The sequence below is a fragment of the Bacillus rossius genome (assembly GCF_032445375.1).
Source record: "Bacillus rossius redtenbacheri isolate Brsri chromosome 4 unlocalized genomic scaffold, Brsri_v3 Brsri_v3_scf4_2, whole genome shotgun sequence".
In the NCBI taxonomy this organism is placed as follows: domain Eukaryota; kingdom Metazoa; phylum Arthropoda; class Insecta; order Phasmatodea; family Bacillidae; genus Bacillus; species Bacillus rossius.
In genome coordinates this window covers 24,020,407-24,045,658 of record NW_026962011.1, presented here as the reverse complement: position 1 = coordinate 24,045,658, position 25,252 = coordinate 24,020,407, and the positions used below count along the sequence as shown (strand labels likewise).

At 37.7% G+C, this 25,252-nt stretch overlaps 1 protein-coding gene across 1 annotated transcript in view; it reads left to right on the top strand.

The window, feature by feature from the left end:
* Positions 1-25,252, top strand: part of LOC134541968 (adipokinetic hormone/corazonin-related peptide receptor variant I-like) — a 75,690-nt gene that overhangs the window by 46,716 nt on the left and 3,722 nt on the right. The window contains exons 4-7 of the mRNA XM_063385731.1: positions 4,402-4,501; positions 12,738-12,945; positions 15,921-16,044; positions 23,980-24,124. Of these exons, the coding sequence (XP_063241801.1) occupies positions 4,402-4,501; positions 12,738-12,945; positions 15,921-16,044; positions 23,980-24,124 (577 nt within the window). The remainder of the gene's footprint in view (positions 1-4,401; positions 4,502-12,737; positions 12,946-15,920; positions 16,045-23,979; positions 24,125-25,252) is intronic.

Sequence of the window (25,252 nt, the reverse complement as noted above, 5' to 3'; positions counted from 1 at the left end):
ATAGAAAGTGGCAAAGGAAATTTATGGCAGTGAAACTAAACGGGAATATATCATGTAACCCAAAATAGTCATAGAAAGCAGTAACCCCAAGTTTTAAAAACTTAAGAAAACTGGCATTACACCGTTCATAATACTTAGGGTCGTCAACTGCGTTGGCTAGTTTTCTTTTAGCATTATAGATATCGTGTGTACGGAGTTACGAATTGTTTCTTTTTTTTTCTGCTGTACAAACTTTTATGTACACTTTTATACCCACGGTCATAATAGAAGGTATGGCATAAATTGGGCATCGTGTGCTGTGGGCTTTGGAGACGGGCAAGTCGTGCAACATAGCTGCAACCATAGCGGAATGCGTCGAGGCGTGATTGCGTTCGCGGAAAAGTCCTTTTCGTTTCCTGCTCCCGGGATGATGTAAAAACAGTCATGTAAGATTACAGATATTTGTAAATTTGAACATTTACATGAAAACAACTGCATCACTACTGAATTGTGTTCGCAGTAATAGCTACTGGGTTCGGATTCTTACCCGGGTTTTTACGCTTTGTGTAGTCCCAGTACCTCCAATAGTTAAATTTATTTGTAAACCGTTCCTTGAATAGCTTTCCAGTACCAACTGCGCACATTAATAAAACAAAATAAAGTTTAAATAATGAATATTCTATTATCTTTTCCACATTTAAATAAAAGTTATGTTTTAATGAAACATCAATTAAAATATAAAATTATGCGCCAATTTTCGTATCTTAAAAATCCATTACATGTGTGCAAAAATAACCACAGCCATGTGTTGTACAAAGTTACAATATATTTCTTGTAGTATTACAAACTATTTATTGGCAACTGGTTTCCAAAGGAGTCTTTTGTAAAAGAACAGACAGTTATTTTCTGTTTTTCTGTGCAGACGGGAATAGAACGTCGTGTCAGTTAGTCTACGTAGAGCGATGCAACTACTCCGTAATCTGCAGCCTCGTTGAAACTGAATAACGCTTGAAATTTGCTGTCACAATAGTTGCTGCTGTCTGTGTCATGTGACTCTTCTCAAATTTGACAGTTCTATTTGACAGTCCAGCGGCCTACGTTTCCCTTTTGCCATCGTTGCCCTGACAAACAGTGTTTACAAATAACCTCACGAGATTGTCACTGATCGTAAACAAACATCACGTGATGCTTTGCGAGTGACAGTTGGGGAATGGGTACTGCTGGGACTACCTTTGAGAACTGTCGAATTTGGCACAAGTTACAGGAACAAGACTGTGCCGCAATGGTTTCATAATTCACACCATGTGACAGTTTCTGTCTCCTAGTCGTGATGGTACTCTCGCGATATCAATAGCAGAGCTAAATATTCATAATATTCTCGTGAGACTTGTACTCGCCGTATTATTTATTTGAGTAATATATTTGAGTAAGCGAATAATGAGTTTATTATAAATATTTCTAAATATCTCATTTTAACTGAAATTTCAGAGGAAAAAAAATGCATTGGATTTATTTGACAGTCTTTTCACTAGCAAATTTGTGTCGACAAATCGGTTCCTTTTCGTAAACTAGTTTTTTGCTCGTTTATTTTATTTCCCCTGAAATTTGTTTGCATTTAATTGGAATAGTATCTGCCACAGTGCTGGTATTATGTTATATAAATGTGAAAATGGGTATGATTTTTTTATCCAATCACGTTTTACTACTGAACCGATTGAGATGAAATTGGGAACAGAGGCAGCTATTCAGTTTCATACAGGTCAGTAAACTACCACACACACTTTTTTTACGTGCATTTAAACAGATATTTTTCATCGCGAAAGTAACTATCGTTCATTTTCGTGACACCGTCTGACGCGTTATAGCTCTTATCGCGTCAATCAGGCTTATCGCAGAGTGAAAATGGAGATACGGAGTGATTTCGTGCCCTTGCGCATGTTGCCAAGATACTGGGCGCTGATAGTGAGTGTAGGTAAAACATTAGTTTTTACTATTTATTTTTTCTTTTGCACCAGTAGCCCAAGTATTAGAAACTAAAGTAATTCCCATATTCCTAGTTTGGTTTTCAGTGTTTGTAGATATATCTCATTTGACGAAACGCCAAAATATAATAAAAACTGGGTTTGAAAGCATTTTGAGTGTACACATTTTATTGGGGTGCTTCTTTCTTTCCCCGAACATCAAAACGTAATAAGCTTAGATTTCAACACCCTATACACCATAGAACATACTTGGCCCGTGTGCCTGGTTTGGTAGGGAATGGAATTATTGGCGATTTAGAACAGACTCCACAATAATCTGCGTACTCGGGCAAATGCCATCCCGCTCACTGGCCACTGACTTGTGAGAACCGTTAACCGGTTGCTTGGGACTCGCTACTTCTTCCTTTGAGTGTGTTTCATTGGCTCAGGATCCTTCCCAAAAACTGTACTCAGTCCGATCACAGAAGCAGACAGAAACTGGACGATTTTGGATTCTAGCTGTCGCGAAATGAATCTGCGAATTTTTTTTTCCGGTCTCTCCTGATTATCCAACGAGCCACACGCCTCACTCTTCGATCCAAGCGAGTCTACACCCGGAATAACATTGCGCTGTGTGAGTTGTCGACACACTGAATGCCTCGGATCGGCGACGGCGGACATTGTTTTATTTTTTAACGTCTCCTCGTCTACGAACTCACTATTAACTGAAGAACACTATCTAAGTGAAGGTTAATTGGGAACTGCGCTGGAAATACTTAACACTACCAAACCATCCCAGCATTTACCTAGGTGTCATTTCCGCAAGTTACGCCATTTAAAAAACACTAGCCTTAACTTCAAGTTTATTTATAGGGCTTTGTAACATTTTATTTAGCTGATACAACGATGGGATATTGAACAAAAGCATATCAAAGTTGCATAACACATATGGCACATATCAAATTCTCCTGTTCTCCACAAAATTACCTATAACTGTATGAAATTATTTGCAGTAAGCACGCCGATCACTTACATCACGCCATGTTGTCTACATGGTTTTGTCAAGGAAACAAGTGCAACGCGTGATAAAAAAAAAATTAATGAACGTTCAATTTTTAATACTTAAAAGTAACTACAATTATAAGATTTTATTAAGTTGAAAATAAATAGAATAAAAACTTAAAAACGATTAAAATACAATAGTTATATAAGTTTTAATTATATTTTGCAATGTTTTGTTAAAGGCCCTGTCGCAAAGTCAAATATTTGTCTCCAGCTATATTTGACAATAGAGTTGGAAGATGGAGAATCACTTCCAATTCTCTCCATTAAATAAATTTGAACAGATGCCCTAAAAAAATGTTTTAATCATGTCACATTATCAAATAATTTTGTGTAAATGTTTTTTTAAGATACACACACACACACCTCTTTACACATAAAATTATTTCGCATGCGGCATTCATACTATATTTATCTTAGTTATTTTATCTGTATTATAACCTCTTTAATTACCCATGTGTAGAGACCTGCAAAATTCGCGGATTCATTGACCTCTAGGATAGACTCCACAGTCCTTTAAATACTCGCGGAAATGACACCTGTTCATTGGCTACTAACGCGTGAGACGTCTCAACTAGGCTGTCCGTAATTCGGCACTTTCTTGGTTTAGTGTTTCCTATTGGCTCACAGTTCCCCGGATAAAATGTGGGCCAATCGCAGAAGCGGTATGAAAATATAGTTGTTTTGATGCTAGCCTATCGCGAAATGAATCCGCGAATTTTGTATGTCTCTACCCATGTGTTCTTCGCCAATTCAAAGATTCGTTGAGACGGAAAAACGGACGTCATTTCCGTTCCTGCCAGGCACGATTGTGATTGTCCGATTGCATCCGAACATATTTTAGAACCCGTCCTATAAAGCAAAATGTTGGATGGGAATAATTCGAGTGATCCAACTTGCCGAGAGAAAAAAAAAAAAGGCTGCGCTAGTGACGGCACAACTCGCCCGGTGCAGATTCTTGAAAGCACTGACGAACTGGATATACGACTCTGTGTTGATTTCTTCGCCACGTGATGTCACAACTCGCCAACTTCACGACGTACAAATACAAATACAAAAGCTGCAGAGCTGAAGTAAATGTATCTTAGTATAGCAGACTTTGCTCGTGGTCGTTACGTGCGACTCTCACCCAGGTTATCACTTGCAGTGATGACGTTGGTGGGGAACGTCGGATTGAAGTCGGCGCGAGCTGTGACTCCGGAAGTAATGGACCTGTTTGCGTGATTTTAGACTTGGTGTGGCTCTTGAGTGAGTACTAGTGGCGCTAGTTGAGTGTAATAACTATGAAGTCACGACGTGCTGGGAGGTGTTCGGGGGTAGAGGGTGTGGCAGTGCGGCAAGGCCTTCAGCGTCGAGCTGTAAGTGGAGCTGGACTGAAGGCGGCCTGGCTTGCCCGCAGGTACTTCGCCGTGCTGAAGCCCATGAGCCTGAAGACCCAGAGCGCCAGACGCATGCTGGCCGCGGCCTGGACCACGTCCATCGTCAGCAGCCTACCCCAGGTGAGACCTCGGAGGCTGCACACACACAACAATCCTTTTCGGAACCAGTCACTGTCACACGGAAATAGCTTGAAACACTTTGTACCAACCTCGGGGATTAGTACAAGTATTTACCACCAGCAGGGGCGCAACAACAGGGGGGGGCAAGGGTATTTTGCCCCCCCCCCTCCCTCTGAAACCTTGAAGTGGGGGCAAACGGGGGCAAAAAAAGTGCTGTGTAATAAATTTTTAGATAATAAAACTGCTTAAATAGCACCATTTTCCACCTTGAAATACAATTTTTCCCGGGGGAGGACCCACGGACCCCCCGCTTCAATAGGGGGATCGATGATTCTTTATAAAAAGGTATATTGCCCCCCCCCCTTTGTAAATGTCTTCTTGCTGCCGGCACAACTTCAAGAAATACTTTGTAACTTTGTGCAACACACGGCTATGGTTATTTCTGTACGATGCTGAGTAACTCTCGCGAAAATTGGCGCATAATTTTCATATTTTAATTGATGTTCCATTCAAGCTTAATGTTTTTTAAAACATGTGAAAGATCATCTAATAATCAATAGCTGGACTTTTTATTTTGTTTCGTTACGCTTATTAATCATGCAGTTAATACTGGAAAGCTATTCAGGGAACTGATTACAAATAACTTTAACTATTGGAGGTACTGGGACAAAACAAGGCATAAATGCTCGGGTAAGAATCCTAACCCAGTATGACTGCGAAAACAATTTTGTAGCGATACAATTTAAAAATATCTGTAATTTTACATGAATATTTATGTTCCACTCACAAAAACAATATACAGTGTATGTTTTATCAAAGCATATAGCTTACTTCCAATGTTTTGTGATAATAAATGTAAAAATTTCACCAAGATATAGTGTATATATTTAAAAATAATTCACACACTCGATGTGATGGGAAGCAAATTTTAAATGAACATATGTAGTTGCAGTGAAATCAAAAATCAAACGTTAGAGATCATGCTTTTCAAACTAATGCAGAAAATGTTGAAGAAGACAGGCGATTAAGGGGCTGCTCTACAATGTGCCAAATGTAAGAAGAGCTACCGCTGTTATGAAGCGAATTATTTCTTTTTTCAGTCATTCCGCTAGTTGTAATCCTGTCTTGTGAGCTCATGTTGGTTTCCAACTTGTGCGCTCGTGCGAAACTCGGCCGGGGTTGAACGGCATGATGCCGTGATCGTCACTTTTAATGCCTTGCTAAGAATTGTTAAAGCCTCGACAGATTTCACGAGTGGTCTTAATCTGAGTAAGCAAAAAAAGTTACTATGGTACAAACTCTCCATTTGCAGCACATAATTAATGTACTTAAGCCATCTCTACACTCTACAGTTTCGTTCACTTGATCTCGGAAAAGCCTCTAATCCTGTACAGGTCACACTGACTACGCTTAATTTAATGCAATAATAAAATGAAGATATTTTTTCAGTGATGCACAAAGATGCCGCCAGTACGGCTAAGCAACTGGGTATCTACCTCGCAACGCCAAGCCACGTTGCAAGGCGAGTGTATAGAGTGACCTACGAGGTCAACGGTTCAGAGGAATACTATAGCTAAATCTATTTGCAATGACCTGGAGCAGCACGTCTCACTTAGAGACTACGATGTTAAAGACACGCGTCTTTTTTTGGCCTCTTTTCATACTAAAGGAAATAAAAATTCAAATGTGAATTAAGGATAAGTGAACTTGTCGAAGTGCACTGTTTTGGATTGTAAAATGTGCATCTGAAGGGAGAAGTGTAAGTGGGAACGTAAATGAGGTGACCCATTACTGGATAATGTGCTTCGTGTGATTAACTCTTGCAATTTTGATTTGTTACCAACTATTATATACTTTCTTAATATCCTTATATGCATGTCAGTGTAGATACAAGCGAATAAATCTTTCAGCAGCTTTCAACTTATAAAATGAAGGCAAAGAACACGAATGGGAGAGGAAAGGCTTTATGGAATGTGTCTGTTTTTTGTCCAACGTGATATAAATGCTGGCATTGAAAGAGTTATAGAATGTTTTGCTAAAGGTGATAAACAAACGATTGCGTTGGAGTTTATTGTGCTGGTAAAGTTGTATTTACCTAAAATGTTTGCTTAACAGCACTTTTAATTAAAGTTTTTTTAATGTATACAAAATTTTATTAATTCTGAGACACTTTCTAAAGTTAATTTGTAGCATTAAGAAAACTTTAAAAGTAACATCTTAGCTGTCGGTATACGGCATTTGGTGAGAGTAATTCCATAAATGCGACCGAAGTCAAGGAACGAAACTTTATGGAATCAAGCATTTAATGTATTTTAATAATATGGTGGTATTTTAATATAATTCCTTCTCGAAAATCAGGTCCAAATTCGGGTAGAGTATTATTTTATCAAGTATTTTTTTTTTACTTTTATCGGAGCAATTTCATTACATAGTTTAAATTTTCTGTCTGCCAATCAAATGATTCGTTAGTTGACGTAGCTGCTACGGGAACGAATTCTAGCGGCGGGTGCGGAAAATACGTGTGATTCGCGTCCATAAATGTAGTTGAAAACACTGTTGACGTATATTTATCACGCTTGGTATTTTTTAAAAGTATTTTTACGTTTTATTTCGTGTCCGAGTATCGTATTATAAGTTTTTTTTTTAACATGAGAAGACATGAATTTGCTAGTTACCGAGGATAGATGTTACACATCACTGGCAAGTACAAAAAGACTAACTCACATTTTAGGTACATTTTAAATAAATACTACTTATTGTAACCGTTACCATGGTGTTACTTCCGGAAAATTTTTGTACCTATTTCTTGGTCCATAGACCCCAAAACCATCGTCATCTTAAAATTTTATATATTCCTGTATATTTATAATAGATATACTATCAAAACCGTTATAATTTATTGTAAAACTCCTAAATTTTATCTAAAACCCTTTGCTGAAACAATTTTTGATGAACAAACTATTACCGTAGAAACTGGGATTGAAATAAAGGAAGAAAAAAATTAAAACTTCCTTAGTATCAAATTTGTCTGAATTAATTTTTAACCATTTTAATATTACCTTTAAACTTTGGCCAAAAAAATTTTGTACGGCCACATATTAGTGCAAGAGATGGAAAATAGTGTTTAGGGGTAAAAATAATTACATAACTACCTTAACAGGCATTGTATGAAATTCGTTAAGACATTCAATGCTGGGTGCATTGATTTTAAAAAGTTCAAAATATTTTCGCTGCATGGAATATGAGAAAATATTTAATCCATACTTTTTTAATGTTGGCGAAAATATAGGATACTATGTTCATAAAGTTCTAAAAATTTTCCAGGAGTTTATGGAAGTTTCCAAAACATTTCCATAATAAATAGATATGTACTTCGGAAGCTACCTACGCCTGTATGCTTTGCCAAAAGGGATTTTTATTTAATAGAGCTTGTGTTGATAAAACTAAAACCAGGTTTTAGTAAAACATTCAAATACAGCAATCACATTAGTTAGATAAAAGTTCGTTTAGTGTGAACGAACAAAATAAAATTTTAATGATATTACCTTCACCCGACCTTCAGTCCTACAATAGATGAGTCCCTTCCAAGCCAACCTCTGGGTCCACCACTGCAGGGTGAAGATTGACTAGACTGTGTGGACGGACAGAAGCATTATTGGGACACTTTCAACAAACGCATGCCTTTGACAAAAGTGGAATTGCAATTGAAACGCATGTTGGACTGAATGTTGAAAATGTGGACATGGCTTAAAAGGAACTCGCTAAAGAAGAATCTAAAAATACCATCCTGAAGAGATAATTGTTAAACAAAGGTGTTAACGTATCAGCAAGGAATTAGCGTTAAACTTAATTACAAAAAACGTGGAGGACAATCTCCTTTGACTTCAATCTCTAGCATAGCAAAGACTGCAAAAAACCACTCACTCCCAAGCTTCTTGCAGACATAGGTTGTTGGAATGTTTATAGCACTCAGTTAAAAAAAAATCAGTGACGGAACTGGAGCGAATCCGATAAACCGACAGTTTTTTATTGTTCGGTATTGCGAGGGTCAGTTTCAGATAAGACGTGACAGTTTGGAAGTCATATCGTTTAAATATGTCAAATACGGGGTTAATTTATTTGCAGGATAAAAATAAAAGTATTATGTCACACCAATACAAATAAATTTTACATATAAAATGCGGGATTGGGTTACGAAAATATTTTTCTTATATTTTCTGCCAACTTCACTTTTTCTATATTATGTCTATAAAATAATGACCCAGTTTCAATGGTATATCATAACAATTTAATTTAGACTATTTACAACAAATTATACATCAACTTGACGGTAAATTAACCTAGTTTTGCTCACAAATGTTCAATATGGGCACCTTTAGTTATACGGCACACATCCAATCTAAAGTCCAATTCTCCCCACACTTTTGGTAAACAAAGTAATGAAAGCATTTGCCTCTTCAATTCTTTGTCTCAAATCTGAAAAATCTTTGGGTAGCGGCGGAACGTAGATATGATCTTTTACAAAGCCCCAAAGGAAAAAAAATCGCATGGCGTTATGTCAGTCAGGGGAACGTGGAGTCCAGCGAAAAAGAGTTCTGTCCCTACCATTACGACCAATCCAATGGTCAGGGACTTCGACATTCAACCACTCTCGTACCAAGATATTCCAATGGGGAGGGGCTCTAACCTGTTGCCAAATAATAAATTTTAAAGGTTCATCCTCTACTAATTTGGGAAAGAGCCATTCTTTCGCGCTGCAAGCGAGAAAAAAAACAAAGCAATACTCGCCAATGCACTTATCTGAAATTGTGACCTTGAACCAGTACTCTACAACGCTTACAGTTGATAATATTAAATTATATAACTGGGACATTCGTGAATGGACATGCTGAATTTTGATATGAAAACACTTAGAAACAAATATACTTATAATAACTTGACGTATTCCTGCCTGCTTCAGGTACGCAGCCAGTGTAACGGTTGTTCTTGCCCGGACGCCATCTGGCGAGGGTTGGGCACTCGAGACCCCTCAGGGTTGGTTCCTGGCCGCGTGTCTCGAGTGGGGACGCACCACAACGCCGAAATACCACAACGCCGAACGTACAATAACGCCGAATGCCTAATTGACTACAACGCCGACAGCTAGAAAACTGCTGTGTACCACAACGCCGAAATATATTAACGCCAAAAAATGTCATTGCAGGACCGCCACAAAGGTTAGGTTAGGTAAAGTTAGGTTAGGTAAAGTTAGGTTAGGTTGTGGTATTTCGGCGTTAAGATACATTTAAGAAACACACACAAATTCATTCAGTTGTTTTTCATTTTGCACCTGTGGGCCCCCCTCCCCGCACCAACATTTTTCGGTGTTACTGTATTTCGGCGTTGTGGTACATAGCAGTTTTCTAGCTGTCGACGTTGCGGTTAATTTGGCATTCGGCGTTATGGTATTCGGCGTTATTGTACGTTCGGCGTTGTGGTATTTCGGCGTTGTGGTAACGACCCGTCTCGAGTCAGCAGGTTCGACGCTCGGCAGAGACTCCCCCGTGCTGCAGACCACTCAGGACGCCTCGCTAAGGACGGAATGAAAGAGCCCTCGTGCATGGAGCTGTTTCCGCGCACGGCCTGACTCGATCTCAGAGCCGATGCCCGCCCCGACACGCCATGAGTCACCGTCCAGCGACTAATTGAGGCGGCGTCGTAGATCGAGGTGCGGTCGTGCATTATAATTATTTTTTTTGTGAATGGAATGAAATATTCATGTAAGATTACAGATATTTGTACATTTGTACATTTAAATGAAAACAAACTGTCTCACTACAAAATAGTGTCCGCAGTAATTCTGGGTCCGGATTCTTTCCCGGGCATTTATGCTTTGTGTTGTTCCAGAACCTCCAATTGTGAAAGTTATTAGTAAACCGTTCCCTGAATAGCTTTCCAGTATTAACTGCGTACGTTAATAAGCATTCTAAAATAAACTCAAATTATTGAATATTTGATTATAATTTTTGTTGTTTAAAAAAAAAATTGAATGAAACATTGGTTCAAATACAAAATTATGCGCCAATTTTCATAAGAAATTCCCAGTATTATTTTGAAAAACGTATTTGATACATGCAAAAATAACCATAGCCAAGTGTTGTACAAAGTTGCAATATTACAACTATGCAGTATTACAACTATTTCTTGGGAACCGTTTTACAAAGGTTTTTGTGAAAGTACAGAAAAATATCTGTTTCCTCATACATAGGTGCCAAGGAGCGGCGGAGGTAAGGCTGCTTGCAGAACCAGTCAAGGAAAATCAAAGTAAAACCTCTGCAGATTAATCTAATTGAGGAATTCTTTCTTTTGCCTCAATTCACAACTGTGCAAGCCAGCCTGAGGCTGGGCTTTATAATATAGGCCTACACTACGAACGCAACGACGCAAATTAAAAATCATCACACAACCAGCGCAAGAAAATCACGATCGTATTATTTTAAAGTACGAAAGTTGCAAGACGTCACGAACCCTCAACTTGAAATGTATTAACGGAAACACATTTTTCCTCCGGGTTTACTTTTGAATAAATTTTCATCATGAAAAATTGTGATTTTTTTTTCAGTAATTTAATATAAAATTGTTATTTTATTTCACTAATCAAATGTTTAACAAGACAAACATGCTGTACCAATATAATATAACAAAAACCGTGGTATTCTTTGCACATAACGTCTGAGTCTTTATACTTTTACGTAACACTTAAAATATGGCGGAAAACGCAACTCGAAACGTTAGCCGATGCTTGCTTTTGAGTTTTTGTGTGGCGTGTATTTTGTAATAAGGTATTTTAAAAACGTCGTTACTGAACTTCTTGCATATTACGTTTCTTGCGTGGTTTATGAACCCAGCCTAAGAGTGTCACGTAAAAACAAGAAAATCGCTCTCTTTTTTTTTTTTTTCTTTGGGAGGTGACCAGAGTTTGTTCAGTTCAAGGAGATCAGCTCGCGGCCGTGACTGTGCGTCGCAGTCACCCGCGCTCACGCTGACATCTCGTGACGAGAGCCGGCCTTCAGCATCCGCGTCTGGGAGAGGACACTGATGCTGTCAAGCGGTCTGCTACAAGCGGCGGGCGCTGGCACGTCCGGTTTGTTTCCGTGAAATAAAAACAACCGCACCCCGTTGTCGATAATCTTACATTGCGACTCTGGAAGAACGATTAAGGATCTTTGGTTGCCGTGCGCGCTGAACAGCCATCGGTTCTTACGCACCCAACAGCATGTCTCGGTTATCAAGCAACTAGTTTGGTACTCAAATGTTAAGGCACTCCCAGTGGGGCCACCAATCTGTCCTTAACAGAATACGTTTGAGATCGGCCCAGATCTTCAGGTATTGAATATCATTAACAATGGCTTGCTTCATAATAAAGTACACCAGTTGAACGACTTCCGAAACGAATCAAGTGAAGTCTACAAGATAACTACACCCTACTGAAATACCACAAGACACATAATGCCAATCCTAGCGTCAATTTGACCTGAACTTGGAACTTCTGCAAAAAGTCACGTGATCGTTCAACGCGCATTGTTTTATTTCATACATTCTACACTGTTAAAAATTTTCACCTTCAATTTACGAAGAATGCTGGTTACAAATTATCCAGATATGTTAGACAGTTTTCGGCTATCTTCGTATATTTACGGACACTGAATGTGATTTCAAAAGAATATTCTTGGCATATTAACAAAACATTCAAAAACTGATCAAGTCTACAGTGAGAACACTTTTCTTTTGTCTGTCTTTGTTTCGATATAAATACACAACTCGGAAGTCGAAATACGAAGTAGTTTCTACGAAGATTCAGTTATTTTAAATTATGAAGAACTCTTCGTTTGAGTTAAATTCTTTGTTTAAAATACCGTAAATGTACTGACATTCCTAACCGTGTAAGTACTAACAAAGATCTCAGGCTGGAGTTGCTTGGCTTCTGTGTTGAAGCCGCTTCGAAGGCGAACATATCACCGACGTCTCGGTCGACGTTGCAGTCCCCATCATCAGGGAGCAGTTACCAGTAGCAGTTAGTTACCAGGGAGCAATTATCAGTAGGTAACTGCTCCCTGATGATAGCGACTTAAAACGTCGACCGAAACGTCGGTGATATTGTTATCCTTCGACGCCTTCGCGGCTACAACCCAGAAGCCAAGCCAACTCCAGTGTAGGTGCTAAGTTTGTTCCCCCCGATTGTGACCTTGGGTTCCAGGTGGCGATATTCCACCTGGAGTCTCCCGAGGGCATCCCGGAGTTCGTCCAGTGCGTCGCGTTTCACTCGTCCCCGACGGCCGGGGTGGAGCTCGCCTACAGCTTCTTCAGCATGCTCATGATGTACGGGATCCCGCTCCTGGTCATCGTGTTCTGCTACGTGTCCATTCTGATGGAGATCTGCCGCCGCTCCAAGGAGACCTCCACCGGTGAGTCCGCGTGGGGGCGCACGCATTTCTCACAACAGTCGTAACTTAGAATTCCAGGCGAATCCACGTACCTTACAACTGTCACCACTTTGAACAATCATAACGTAGAATCACGTAACTTATAACAAACAATGCCAAATCACACAACTTAGAAAATTCGTAACTTATAGAAAATCATAACTCTTAAATACACAACTTAGAACCTTCACAAAATGCAAACACGCAGCTTGGAAAACTTGGAAACACGCAACACCGAAAAACATTTTCACCGCGTACCAAACATTTACCTATCATTCAGTCGAGGAGCGACAGGTCCTATCCTCTACTAGGACAGTTGGACCTCTGTGTGTTCAAGCGTTTCATGTGCGCAAATGTTGCCCATATTATAATCAGGTAGGGTCAAAATATGTTTAAATGTTTTTTTTTCTGACAACTTTTAACATTTTTGATGGTGCTGAATAATTTTCAGATATTTGAATCAGTTGGGGAGCCCAAGAAACAAACTTTCTTGCTTAGGACTATGAACCAAGTCAGGTATATTTTTTCCTTCAATTTTATGACTGTCCATATTTGAATAGCTTATTTTATAAAAAAAACTTTTTTCTCATTTTGCAAATGAGCAAAATGTTTTTTTTTTAGGATTTCCAAATACATCGTCTTTTATAATTTTTGCATATACATTTGTATACATTTTTATGTTTCCTTAATCATAATATAATTTTAACTGGATTAGTGTTAGAAAAAATAACAATTCTAGGTTTACCTTTTAAATTAATTAATGATGTTTCTGAAAAAAAAAAAAAAACACGTTTTTCCTAACAACTACGTGAACGATATTTATTTGCACTGAAATTAAAACTCACAAAATATTAAATCAATAACCTTTATGTTGCATAAGTACAATAAATGGCACACTAAATAACTTAAATACCTAAATAACATATTATCTGTATATTTTTACATCTTTACAGAGTTTCTTCGGTGTAGTTATATCACACGACAGTCGTCATAATGGATGTAGGTATTTTTGTATTAACAGTTTAGTGAAGAAAATACATAACACTTTGCCTTCATGCTTAACTCAAAAACAGCCAAAATAGTGACATGTTGTTTATGGAATAACCGATTCAATTGAGAGTTGTTGGTTCTCTGCCCCATTTTCAGCCTCGCTGCCTATCTACCTTCAAATGAGTCATCTGAGAAGTTTCTTAAACTGAGAGGGTTGATACACGTCTAGAGCATCGTCACGATCACGAGACAGATGCGCGAATGAGACAACCAGTCGTCTCTTGCTGACGTAATTTCGAGGCTGCCAGCAGAACGCCACCAATTGGTCGTAAATGCGGCGGAGCGATGCTGTTTCCCCCTTCTCCCCTTCTCCTATCCCCACATTCCCCCACCACAACCCCGAAGCCATGACTTAGCCAGAGGGGAGTTCCGTGGGGTCATGACCCCTCCCTTCCAGGATTAAAAAAAAAGTGAACACTAAATAATAAAATTACAATAACTTATCTACGTAAGGTTAGAGAGAGATTAAATTGAAAGAATTAGTTTAATCATTGCTGGGTTAAAATAACGTCTTTCCTCTCCATTATAACCCGATATGCCTCATACATGAGGAATTATTATTTCAATTAGTTTATATTTAATGCCGGTTTTGCACACGTGTTATTGTAAGTATGCCATTCACAAAAAACTTGGCATGTGTGTTTCATGTATTCAATAATATTAATATATACGTATATTTCTTTTTTTTAACGAAACCATCGAACATTTGACTTAGGAACAAAGCATTAAAATAAATTAAATACAGTCCCGTTTTTGTAAACGGAGATCTAAAGGTTTACTTTTCCCTGATGTTTTAGTGTGACAACCAAATTTTTAAATTCAATTATAAAGAAAACTTACTCTTAAAAATAATATAATGGACCCTTCCTTCATAAAATCCTGGCTACTTTCCTGGCGGATCCAGAAGAGGAGATGCCTGAACCCTGAATAATTTTCAGATTTTCTCCTAATTCGTAATCATAGTTTACCAAACTAACCAAAGTATTAAGTACTTTACTGCAGTGATATAGATAACATGACTTATTGTATAAAATGCATTAAATATTGCGCCACTGGGTAACACTATTATTATTAGCAAGTTTTTTTTAAAAAGTTTTTGTTCACTTAATTGATTTGAGAAATCTCTGAAATGTGTTCATGAATGGTGATTGTTCCAAATAACTGTTAAAATTTTAATTAATCACGTTTCTCTCAAACATGTGTGTTAAAAAAACCCGGCAATCTTTGATGGCTGTCGCGTGTTTGTGTTTGTGTATTGGCGAGAAACATGTTATATGTAATCATTTTTTGTTCGTCGCGTGGTTGAGAACAGCGTGTTCACAATAGCGCGATATTTTTCTGTCGCATCGCGCGCTACGTGTCGCACCATCATGCTATTGTGATTTCAACATTAAGGCCAAGCTTTCCGCATCATTTTGGCTTATCGCATTTCATGTCACCATTTTTTTCTTTATCCAGAACAATGGCTTCGTATGTTCCACTATGCGCACACGAAAATGTGTTTCAATATCTTCCTCGGCTCTTCTCCATTCAAAACTTGCAAATTTTTTCAAGCTATCTTTGAGCTTCGAACTCTTTCGAGAGAGCAGTATGTGTCTCTCTGAACCTCATCAATTTGTACAGGCAAGCAATCCGACCCTTCAACAGCAGCAAGGTTTACCAGATGACAGATTTTTTATTTTTTTTTACATTTTCTGGTTTTTATTTCGAAACTGCTGTAACCATTTTGATTGCACATCATTACCGGTACATCGTCTGCAGAAAATGATATCGTGTGGCTGACAGGTACGTTCAGACGTGTCCCAATTCGCCGGGAACTAACTCACCAATGTTTCGTCCTGTTGAATCACCTCCGAGTGCTGGTGGTGTCAGTGATGGCAGAGAGGAATCTCGGACGTGTGTTGCAGACACGTTCAGGCGATCCAGCCTGGGGTACCTGGGCCGGGCCAAGGCGCGCACCCTCAAGATGACCATCATCATCGTGCTGGTGTTCATAGTGTGCTGGACGCCCTACTACGTCATGTCCGTCTGGTACGTGTGGGGACAGTGCCCTTTACCACAGATACGCCAACGTTCTACATTCTAGTGTTTATAGAAACTGTTCGCTAAGCAGTGGGAGTTGACTTTTACAGACGAACATCGGCTACAGTTTCATCATGTAAAAATAGGTTTAAACTTAAAATATTTACGACATACGGTATAAAGTGATTTTCCAAGACTGGCATAAGCCTTTGAAGTTGCAGCTGAACAGGTCTTTTTCTCAAAAATAGTAAAGAAAATATTTACGTTGAAATGCTATGCGTCTGTGTAGTATCTTAACAGATCGAAACTTGCTCTGAAATAAAATTATTTATTGGAAATAAAGTAGGGTAACACTCTTACTACCATTTTTTTTTTACTTGGAAGAATAATATGGTTTCTAAAGGCTTATTAATAATCTGCATGTCGAAAGTAACGAAAAAGGTCATTTTGTGGTACTACAAAATACTCCACAGTTTTCGCGAAAACTAGAATAAAATTTATAAAGAAATACTACAACGCTTAGCAGGTATGCAAAACTCGTAACACTCAGTTTGAAACTGCTGCACACGCAAATGAAGTTACGTCTGCAGTTTTATTTTGTTTAATTATTAGTTAAATTTTTCTTAGAAATTAATTCATTTGCTTGTAAATCACTTAACGTTACTTTTAACATGTAGATTAATTATAAGCTTTTAGAAATTACGTTATTCATCCTGGTCAAATACATTTGTGGGAAATAAGGGTGTTACACTACTTTAATTTCATTAAATAATTTTACTTTTGCAACAATATTTCCACTGTTTTTAGGACTTTGTTCAATTAGATATTACTCAGACGCTTGGCATTTCATCATAAATAGTTTCTTTACTATTTTCATAAAAAAAAACCCATTCAGCTGCAACTTCAAAGGCTTATGCCAGTCTTGGAAAGCACTTTAGACCATATGTAGTAAAGATATGTGTTTAAATTTATTTTTACGTTAGGAATCTGCAGCTAAATTTTGTTGGTCAAACTCAGGCTCACTCTGTATAGTGTATGAGTCCTTGATAGAAAGAATAGATACTGTTCTTTACTTCAGTGGCCGAACTTAAGTTCGGTGATACACAATGGAAGGTTATTGTTCGTACATTTGCTGGTCAGTACTAATTGTTAAAGTTTATTAATGCAAATTTATCACGAAAGCCCTAATACATTTATTGTTTAGCCACAAATCAAAATAACGACAAATTTACTCTAGACGTTTCTAAATATTATTTGCAAGCAGTAAAATCACACGCAATTATTCACAATTATCAAGATTTGCATGAATTTTTACAGCTATTATATATTTTTCACGAAACAAAATACGCAAGAGATCTATCATGATAAATTAACTGTAAATATTTCAACAATATGTCCAGAAAAAATATGACTGTGTGAGAGAGACTTGTAAATTTCGGTTTCGTGGCAGTAACCAGGACAAACACTAGAATGTAGAAAATCACAAGAATTTGAGAATATATTATGAATGTATCATATATAACCCCGGGCACACGTTCCAAGAGACCCTTTCCTCAGTAAAATTATTCGAAATTTTGTTAAAGTGAATTGATTGTTCTAATGTATAGGGGCCTAAATCAAACAGTAGAGAACCCCCTACATGTAATAAATAATACGAGTAAAAGATATTAGATTTTATACTCGTATTTTTAAAAATTTGCATTTACGATGTCACAACATGTTTACAGGAATGAAATGTAATTTTGGATAACCTTTGGTAGCAACGATTTGTAGTCTTGCGTCGAGTTTGTAGTTATCATCAAGTTATTAGGGCGTAAATCTAAAAATGTTATATAATAGTACAGAAAAAGGCCTCAAAATATTTTATTTATTTCATCCTGGTGTCACGGTTTTCATAGAATGGCACCACCTTAAAAAACAAACTTAATTAATGACTCTCTTTACATTATAAGTAGAGACCCGTGAATTTCACGGATTCATTTCGTGTTATGCTAAAATTCAAATAATTATACCTTAGTGCTGCTTCTGTCATTGGTTCTCTGTTAATCTGGAGGACTGAGGGCCAATTAGAGACCCTCATAGAAATGTCGAATCACAGGCCACCCAGTCGAGACGACTCACAAGTCAACAGCCAATGAACAGTTGGCATTTGCCCGAGTGTGTAGAGGATATTGGAGTCTATCCTGGAGGTCATTGAATCCGCGAAATTCACGGGTCTCTAATTATAAGCAGTATAGACATGTTTTAGCCTTCTCTATCCAGATATTCTTCTATCTCAGACGTTTCTATCTGACTGCCCCAGGTCTTGGTGCACACTCCATTATACCGACTAAACAGTACCGCGACTCACTGACTGACTGACGCACAGCCTAAACCGGTAGACCTAGAGATTTGAAAAATGGAGGAAATTTTTCTCGAGTACCATAGGGATACTAGGGATTTTTTTGAAATTCCTTCCCTATAGGAGTGAAAAGCGGTGGTAAAGTTTGTAAGAAGCGAAAACCACTCACTGACTAACACATCACGTATTCTCTGAAACTACAAGAACTACGGTATGAAATTTGGTACGTATATTCATTTTGCTACGTAGACAACCGCTAAGAAATAATTTTACAAAAATTGGCTCCCAATGGGGGTTTTTAGGGGCGTTAAAGATCGAAATTTCCCATCTTTCAAGTATATGTTCTACAGACTTGACCCGATGTGTAAAGCCCTGGCAGTGCGGGTACTTCAGCTGGTTCCATATAACCTTCTGCGTACTTTATATTATGCAACTCTTCCATGCTACATCAAGATTTGTTGCTTTGAAAAGGTAGCACAAAGGCTCAAGATGACGTGGTTTTCAAGATAGGCCCTAAGAGTGGCCTCTGAACCACAGAGAGGAGAGAGAGAACTTAATTTGAGTCATGCCATCTTATTTGGGTCAAAAACGTGTGCTGACACGTTAGATTTTTGCGACTGGACGGCACTGAATTCTTCTGGATGCAGTGTACGGTTAACCATGCATTAATTACTACGCGAATACTCCGTAAAACCAGTTCTTGTCCAGCTGATGGTTTGTGCCATTTTTGAGGGACACACGTTGGCTCAAGAGTACTGTTTGAAATGTGGAAACAGTTTCAAAGAACTGTACTTTATGGAAGTTACCGCGTTCAACGACGGAAATTCTAACTCAGACCTACTTATTCACCATCATCAGGTTTGGCCAAGCACCATTTCCGAGTTGTTTACCTCAACATCGCAATATCGCGATGTAGAGGTAAAATGTGACTTTACTATGTCACAGCATTCCTCTCCAGACAAATTTTAACTCCGTGGTTCCGGTTGGTTTCTGTATCATCTGTCTGGTATCGCGTTATAATCCAGTCATCTTAGTCAAAATTAGGTAAGAATCTCGGAATTTGAGATACCCAGCTATAAACTCGTATAAACTTGTATTTTGACATCCTAAAAGTTGTCTCAAAACCTACACATGGTAGGGTGTATGCGACTAATAAGGTCAAAGGTCACAAAAATCGATTTTTTTTTTTGTTGCAAATATCTTGTTTCTTGTGGGTTTTTCGCTGTTTGTATTTATTACCAATATTGTAGAGGATTAAATTCCCTACAACTTTTGTTCCAAAAATTTTTTTATACGTTGAATCGTTTTCGAGATAGAGGGCGGAGAGCGCGCGGTTAGAGCATCATTTGTCAACCGGTAGTCCCGGTCAAAAACACGCCATATAAAGTTTATTAATTATTGATAAATACATAATTATTAATAATTTTAATTTCTTACTAACTATTACATTATATCTAATCCATCGATGCGGGTGACTTTGTACCACTTAAGGCATGTTTACATGTATTTATAGAACCTAATTTATTTAAAACTTATTTATTAAATACGTGTATGGAAGTATTTTTAATGTGCTTTCTTTAGCAATATAGAACTTAATTTTCTGTGTAGTTTTAGAAAATTAAAAAATAGTAATGTTGTGGTACAAAGTCACCTACATGTGTTGGGTGACTTTGTACCGTGTTGGTAATTGTCGCATAAATAGTGTTGTATTGAGAACAGTTGTACAGCAGGTGAATTTGTTCCACTTTAAATATTAACTCCACACACAATATTAATGTTTTGGTTTAATTTGACTTCAATTATATTAACAAATTACATACTAAAACATTGAGAGCAAACTAAAAATGTCTTGAATAGGTGTTAAAACTTTTTTTTTTATTTAACACTACACAGACCAATGCTGGCTCAAAATTAAGTTTTCGATGGAAAAAAGGCCTCTTTTTGATACTTGCCGCACACAAGACATGTTCACACGATCAATCACTGCACTAATGTCATAAAAAATTTCGTCTTTATCTTCAGGCCATTTCCAATATCCTTGCCCTGCCCTTTTCATACAAGAGACTTTAAGTTCTTTCTTTTGCCTGTTTATCTCAGTGATCCTCCCTGGATAAAATGTCCCTTCATAGTCTACAACAACAAATTCATTTACACTGTAGAGATCACCCTTAGATTGTGTTTTATTTGTCAAAGTTTGGTTTGAACTGCTGGAACATGGCTGTTCTGTGAAGCTGTCAAACTCTTCAGCAGATTCATCAGGTGTATCATCAAATATGAGTTCACAGTTACCTGCTTCAGAGTCTGAACTAGAACTGTCCTGAGTATGACTTGCCTTTCTTGGTGCAAATTTCATTCTTAAACACTTTCCTTTCACACTTTTGGAGGACTTCTTCTTCAGTGCAGATTCTTCCAGATATTGTGCCACCTCCTCACTGCTAATACTTTTCCCAGGTTCTACTGGAAGTCGTTTCCGTGAAGTAGACTTCGGCGATGTGAAATTCTCAGTGATGTGTTTAATGTACTCTTGAATAGCTTGTCCAACACCATCAGAAATATTCAGGCCATTTAGTCCAAACTCCGGTAGGCTACCAATGGGCTGCCGACGATCCGTGGGGTAAATTCCAGTTTTCCTGAAACCAGCACGTACATTATCTGATGCTTTTGGAGCATTTGCTTTAAGCAACTCATGCAACAACTCAGGAAATGCTTGCTTTGTTACAGTAGTGTACTTCTTTCCTTCCTTGGTTTGTTTCCATGAGTGAAGAAGCTTTCTCCAATGGCTTTTTAATGGACTGAAAAAGGAAACATCAAAAGGTTGTAGTATATGTGTGCTATTGGGAGGTAGGCAGATAAATTTTGTTTTGACTTTGTCACATTGCCGCAAAACATACAAACTGATGTGTGATGTAAGGTTATCACATATTATAACTTTCTGTCCATCTTTCTTTTTTAACTCTGGGTAGAGAACAGTGTCAAACCAATTTTCAAAGGTGGCTTGTTCAAACCAACCACTCTTTGAAGCAGCATATCTGGTTCCGGGTGGGCCACCTTGAGTCCATGTTACCAAAGGTTGAGTACCTTTATACACTACATATGGTGGTAGCACTTCTCCATTAGCAGTACCACAAAACATTACTGAATAGTTAACTTTACTGCTGTTCACAACCAACTGTGGATGTTTACTTTTTCTTGAAAAGATAACCTTCTTTTTTCTTGGATCATCATTGATGCCAGTCTCATCAAAGTTGAAAATATTTTCAGGTGGTACTCCATCCAGTTCCTGTTCCAAATGATCAAAAAAGTCTATTACAATTTTCTCTGTTACATTAGCACGTTTCTTGCTGATGTTGTGTGCAAAACGTTCACGCAATTCCTTGTCATGTCGTTTTAAAAACAGGTTACACTACTCACGGCCGGGATAGTTGTTTTTAAAGCACTTGATATTCTTCTTTTTCTTATCCAAGTAACTCTTGACAATGAAACGAAAATCAGTCTTAGTTATTGGAAAGCCCAAATTTGCTACACACGAAATATGTTGGACAAACTCTTTTTCTTCATCATCAGAAAAAACCTTCTGACCGCCAATTTTGCCACTGTGTAAACCTTTGGTCTTGTTTCGTATAGTCTGCCTAGGTATGTTGTAATGTGCAGAAGCTTTCCTTTCTGACATCTTTCCTGTTGCAATGTCTGTAAGGCATGCTTCCAACTTTTCATCTGAATATCTTCTGTAAGCCCTTGAGTCAGGGTGTGGCACATATTTATTGGGCATTTTGTGGATTTATATATCTGAAAACAGATTAAATCTGCTGTACTTAAATGTAATAACCTACTTGTTATTTAACCTACATACACAAAAAGAATATTAAACCAAAATATTAATGCCAGGGTGGATTTGTACCTGTGTGGATGACTTTGTACCACGTGGTACAAAGCCACCCTTGCTGAAACATAACCTTAAAATAAAATATTTTGAAGAAACAGTTCGATAAAACATTCTGGAAGTGGCTAAATACATACCTGGTGGTAGAATATCAAAGGAGCCAGTTTTAAAATCGTAAGTCTTTTATGTTTTTGTACAACACTTCACAACACTAACAAAAACAATGAAAATATTGACCATCATGCATAGCAGCCATTTTGAAAACACATGTATGATGCAGAGTAGTATGCAATGTTGTCATATTGCAGCACCAACTGTGCAAATTTTAACTATCGTGAAGAAGGACAATTTTTTTTTGTTTAATGGTTATTAAATATTATTTGATAAAATGCTCAATGGCACAAAGTCATCCTCACAGGACAAAGTCACCCGCATCGACTGTAATTATTTTGCTTACGTATCTATTTTTAATTAAGTATCAATTTATTTAATAACACTTACCTGCCCGTGCAGTTATAGAATTGTTAGGAAAATACCCTCTATCTCGAAAACGATTCAACGTATAAAAACATATTTGGAACAAACGTTGAAGGGAATTTAATCTTCTACAATATTGAAGAAATACAAATTGCTAAAAACACATAGGAAACGAGATATTTGCAAAAAAAAATGTGCAAAAAATTGATTTTTGTGACCTTTGACCTTAGATTTTAATAGTCGCTTACACCCTACCATATGTAGGTTTTGAGACAACTTTTAGGATGTCCAAATACAAGTTTATACAAGTTTATAGCTGGTTATCTCCAATTCCGAGGTGAACTTACTAAGATGACTGGACTATTAGTCCGTTGTGTCCACTTATTGTCCGTCCGCACTAGCAACCAGCAGTCTTCTGGTTTGCAGCTCAGTGATGGTTGGTCGTGCTCAGTTTAATGTTTGGCTGTTAGTGGCGGTACTGCGATTACATACTTAAAGAGCAGAAACGGCATGACATATTCTACATTCAGAGATGGCAGATATGAATATAGTATACATGGGGGCGAGAGGAAATGTAGCTGAGCAGTGCGAGTTTACCAAAGGCGCTTTCCCAACAGACGAATACCAAATAACTTCATACGTCTTGACCAGAAAATGCGTGGAACTAGGAGTTTCCGATAATGTTCTCGGTGAAGCTGTATTACACTTTATTATACTTTACTGTATTATACTTTACAAAATACAGGATTTAAGTAAAAACATAATTGTTTAATGTTTGGAAATTTGAACTGATTAAGTGATTAACAAAATAGTTCAATAAAATTTATAAAATAACTAGTCTATGCATATATTAATATTGAGCATTCATAAAACCTAACGGAGTTCTACCTTTTTGATTTTTTTTTAAAGTTTACAAATTGTTTCAAGCAAAAATATATAACCCAAAAAAAAAACTAAATATTATAATGAGCGAATCTTCAGGGCTTTAAATTTTTTAAACTTTGAAACAGATGCGAAGCTTTGAATCACAACCGAAGCTTCAAATAAAACGAACAGCAAACATCCTGACAAAGTCGAATCGATTATTAAAAAGAACTTCGATTTATTCGCTTAGTCGAAGCTTCGTACAGGCCTATCTTCCACCTATTAAATTAACGCCTAGTAATTTTTGAATAACCGTTATAAAATTCAATGGCAGTTCTGATTTTTTTAAAAATGATTTTTAAGTTTTATTTTTTAATTTCAGGTACTGGTTGGACAATGATTCTGCAGAGAAAGTAAACCCGGTGATACAGAAAGTACTGTTCCTGTTCGCGTCGACGAACACGTGCATGAACCCCATCGTGTACGGCCTGTTCACCCTCCGCACCTGCGGCGTGGGGAGGACGCAGGTAGGGACCTCGACCCATCGCGTCGATACTCTCTTGTTTTACCCTGTGAAAGCAACAGAAACAGTCATGTGAAACTACAGATATTTGTACATTTACGTCAAAACAATAGTATCACTATAACAGAGGTGCCCCCCCCCCAAACACTATGACTCATCCCCCCCCCCCCTAAACTAATGATGCGGCCCCCCCCCCCCCCCCACGAATTTTTTTATGCCATTTTCTAAATTATTTACTCAATTATTTTATAATATTATACTTTTTTAGTATTATATTTTATCACATTTTGCATTAATTAAAACTGATTTTCTAATAATAATTTTGGTCATATAAGGTAATATTACCATCCTGAACCGACAGATGCCAAACTGCTTTTGTTGAGGAAAGTGCGGGGTTGCCAATTTGATTTACAAGATCCCTTTCAATTATCAAAGCACCAGAATCGTATTTTCACATTAGAAGCTATAATTATGTAAATAATATATACATTTTTCTCGTCTCTTAACCACCCCCCCCCCCCTGAAATTTTAATGACGCAGTCTGCGTCGTTACCCCCCCCTTGTGGGCACCCCTGACTATAAAATAGTGTTGGTAGTATCACTGGGTCCGGAATCTTACTCGAGCATTTATACTGCGCGTTGTCCCAATACCTCCAATAGTTAAAAGTTTTTTTTGGAAACCGTTCCCTGAATAGCTTTCTAATATTAACTGCGTTCATTAATAAACATATATCTTTTCAGTGGTTTAAAAAAAAAATAATGCTTGAATGAACCATCAATTAAAATCTAAAATTGTGCGCCAATGTTCGTTAGAAATATTAATATTATCTCGAAAATCGTTTACATAATATGCAAAAAAAAAATAACCTTAGCCATGTGTTATGCAAAGTTACAATATCTTTCTTGTAGTATTGCAAACTATTTCTTGGCAACTGGTTTCCAAAGGAATGTTTTGTAAAAAAAAAAATCTTTTTGGGTAAACCCTTATCGCACGATGGTTGGTTTCATAAAGGCTGCGACACGATTTTTTTTCGAAACCTCCGATGTGGCCTTGCATGCAGTCTGTGGTAGACACAGTGGCGCACCCCGGGGGGAGGAGGGGGGGGGGGTTAAACCCCCTACGAAAATGTGA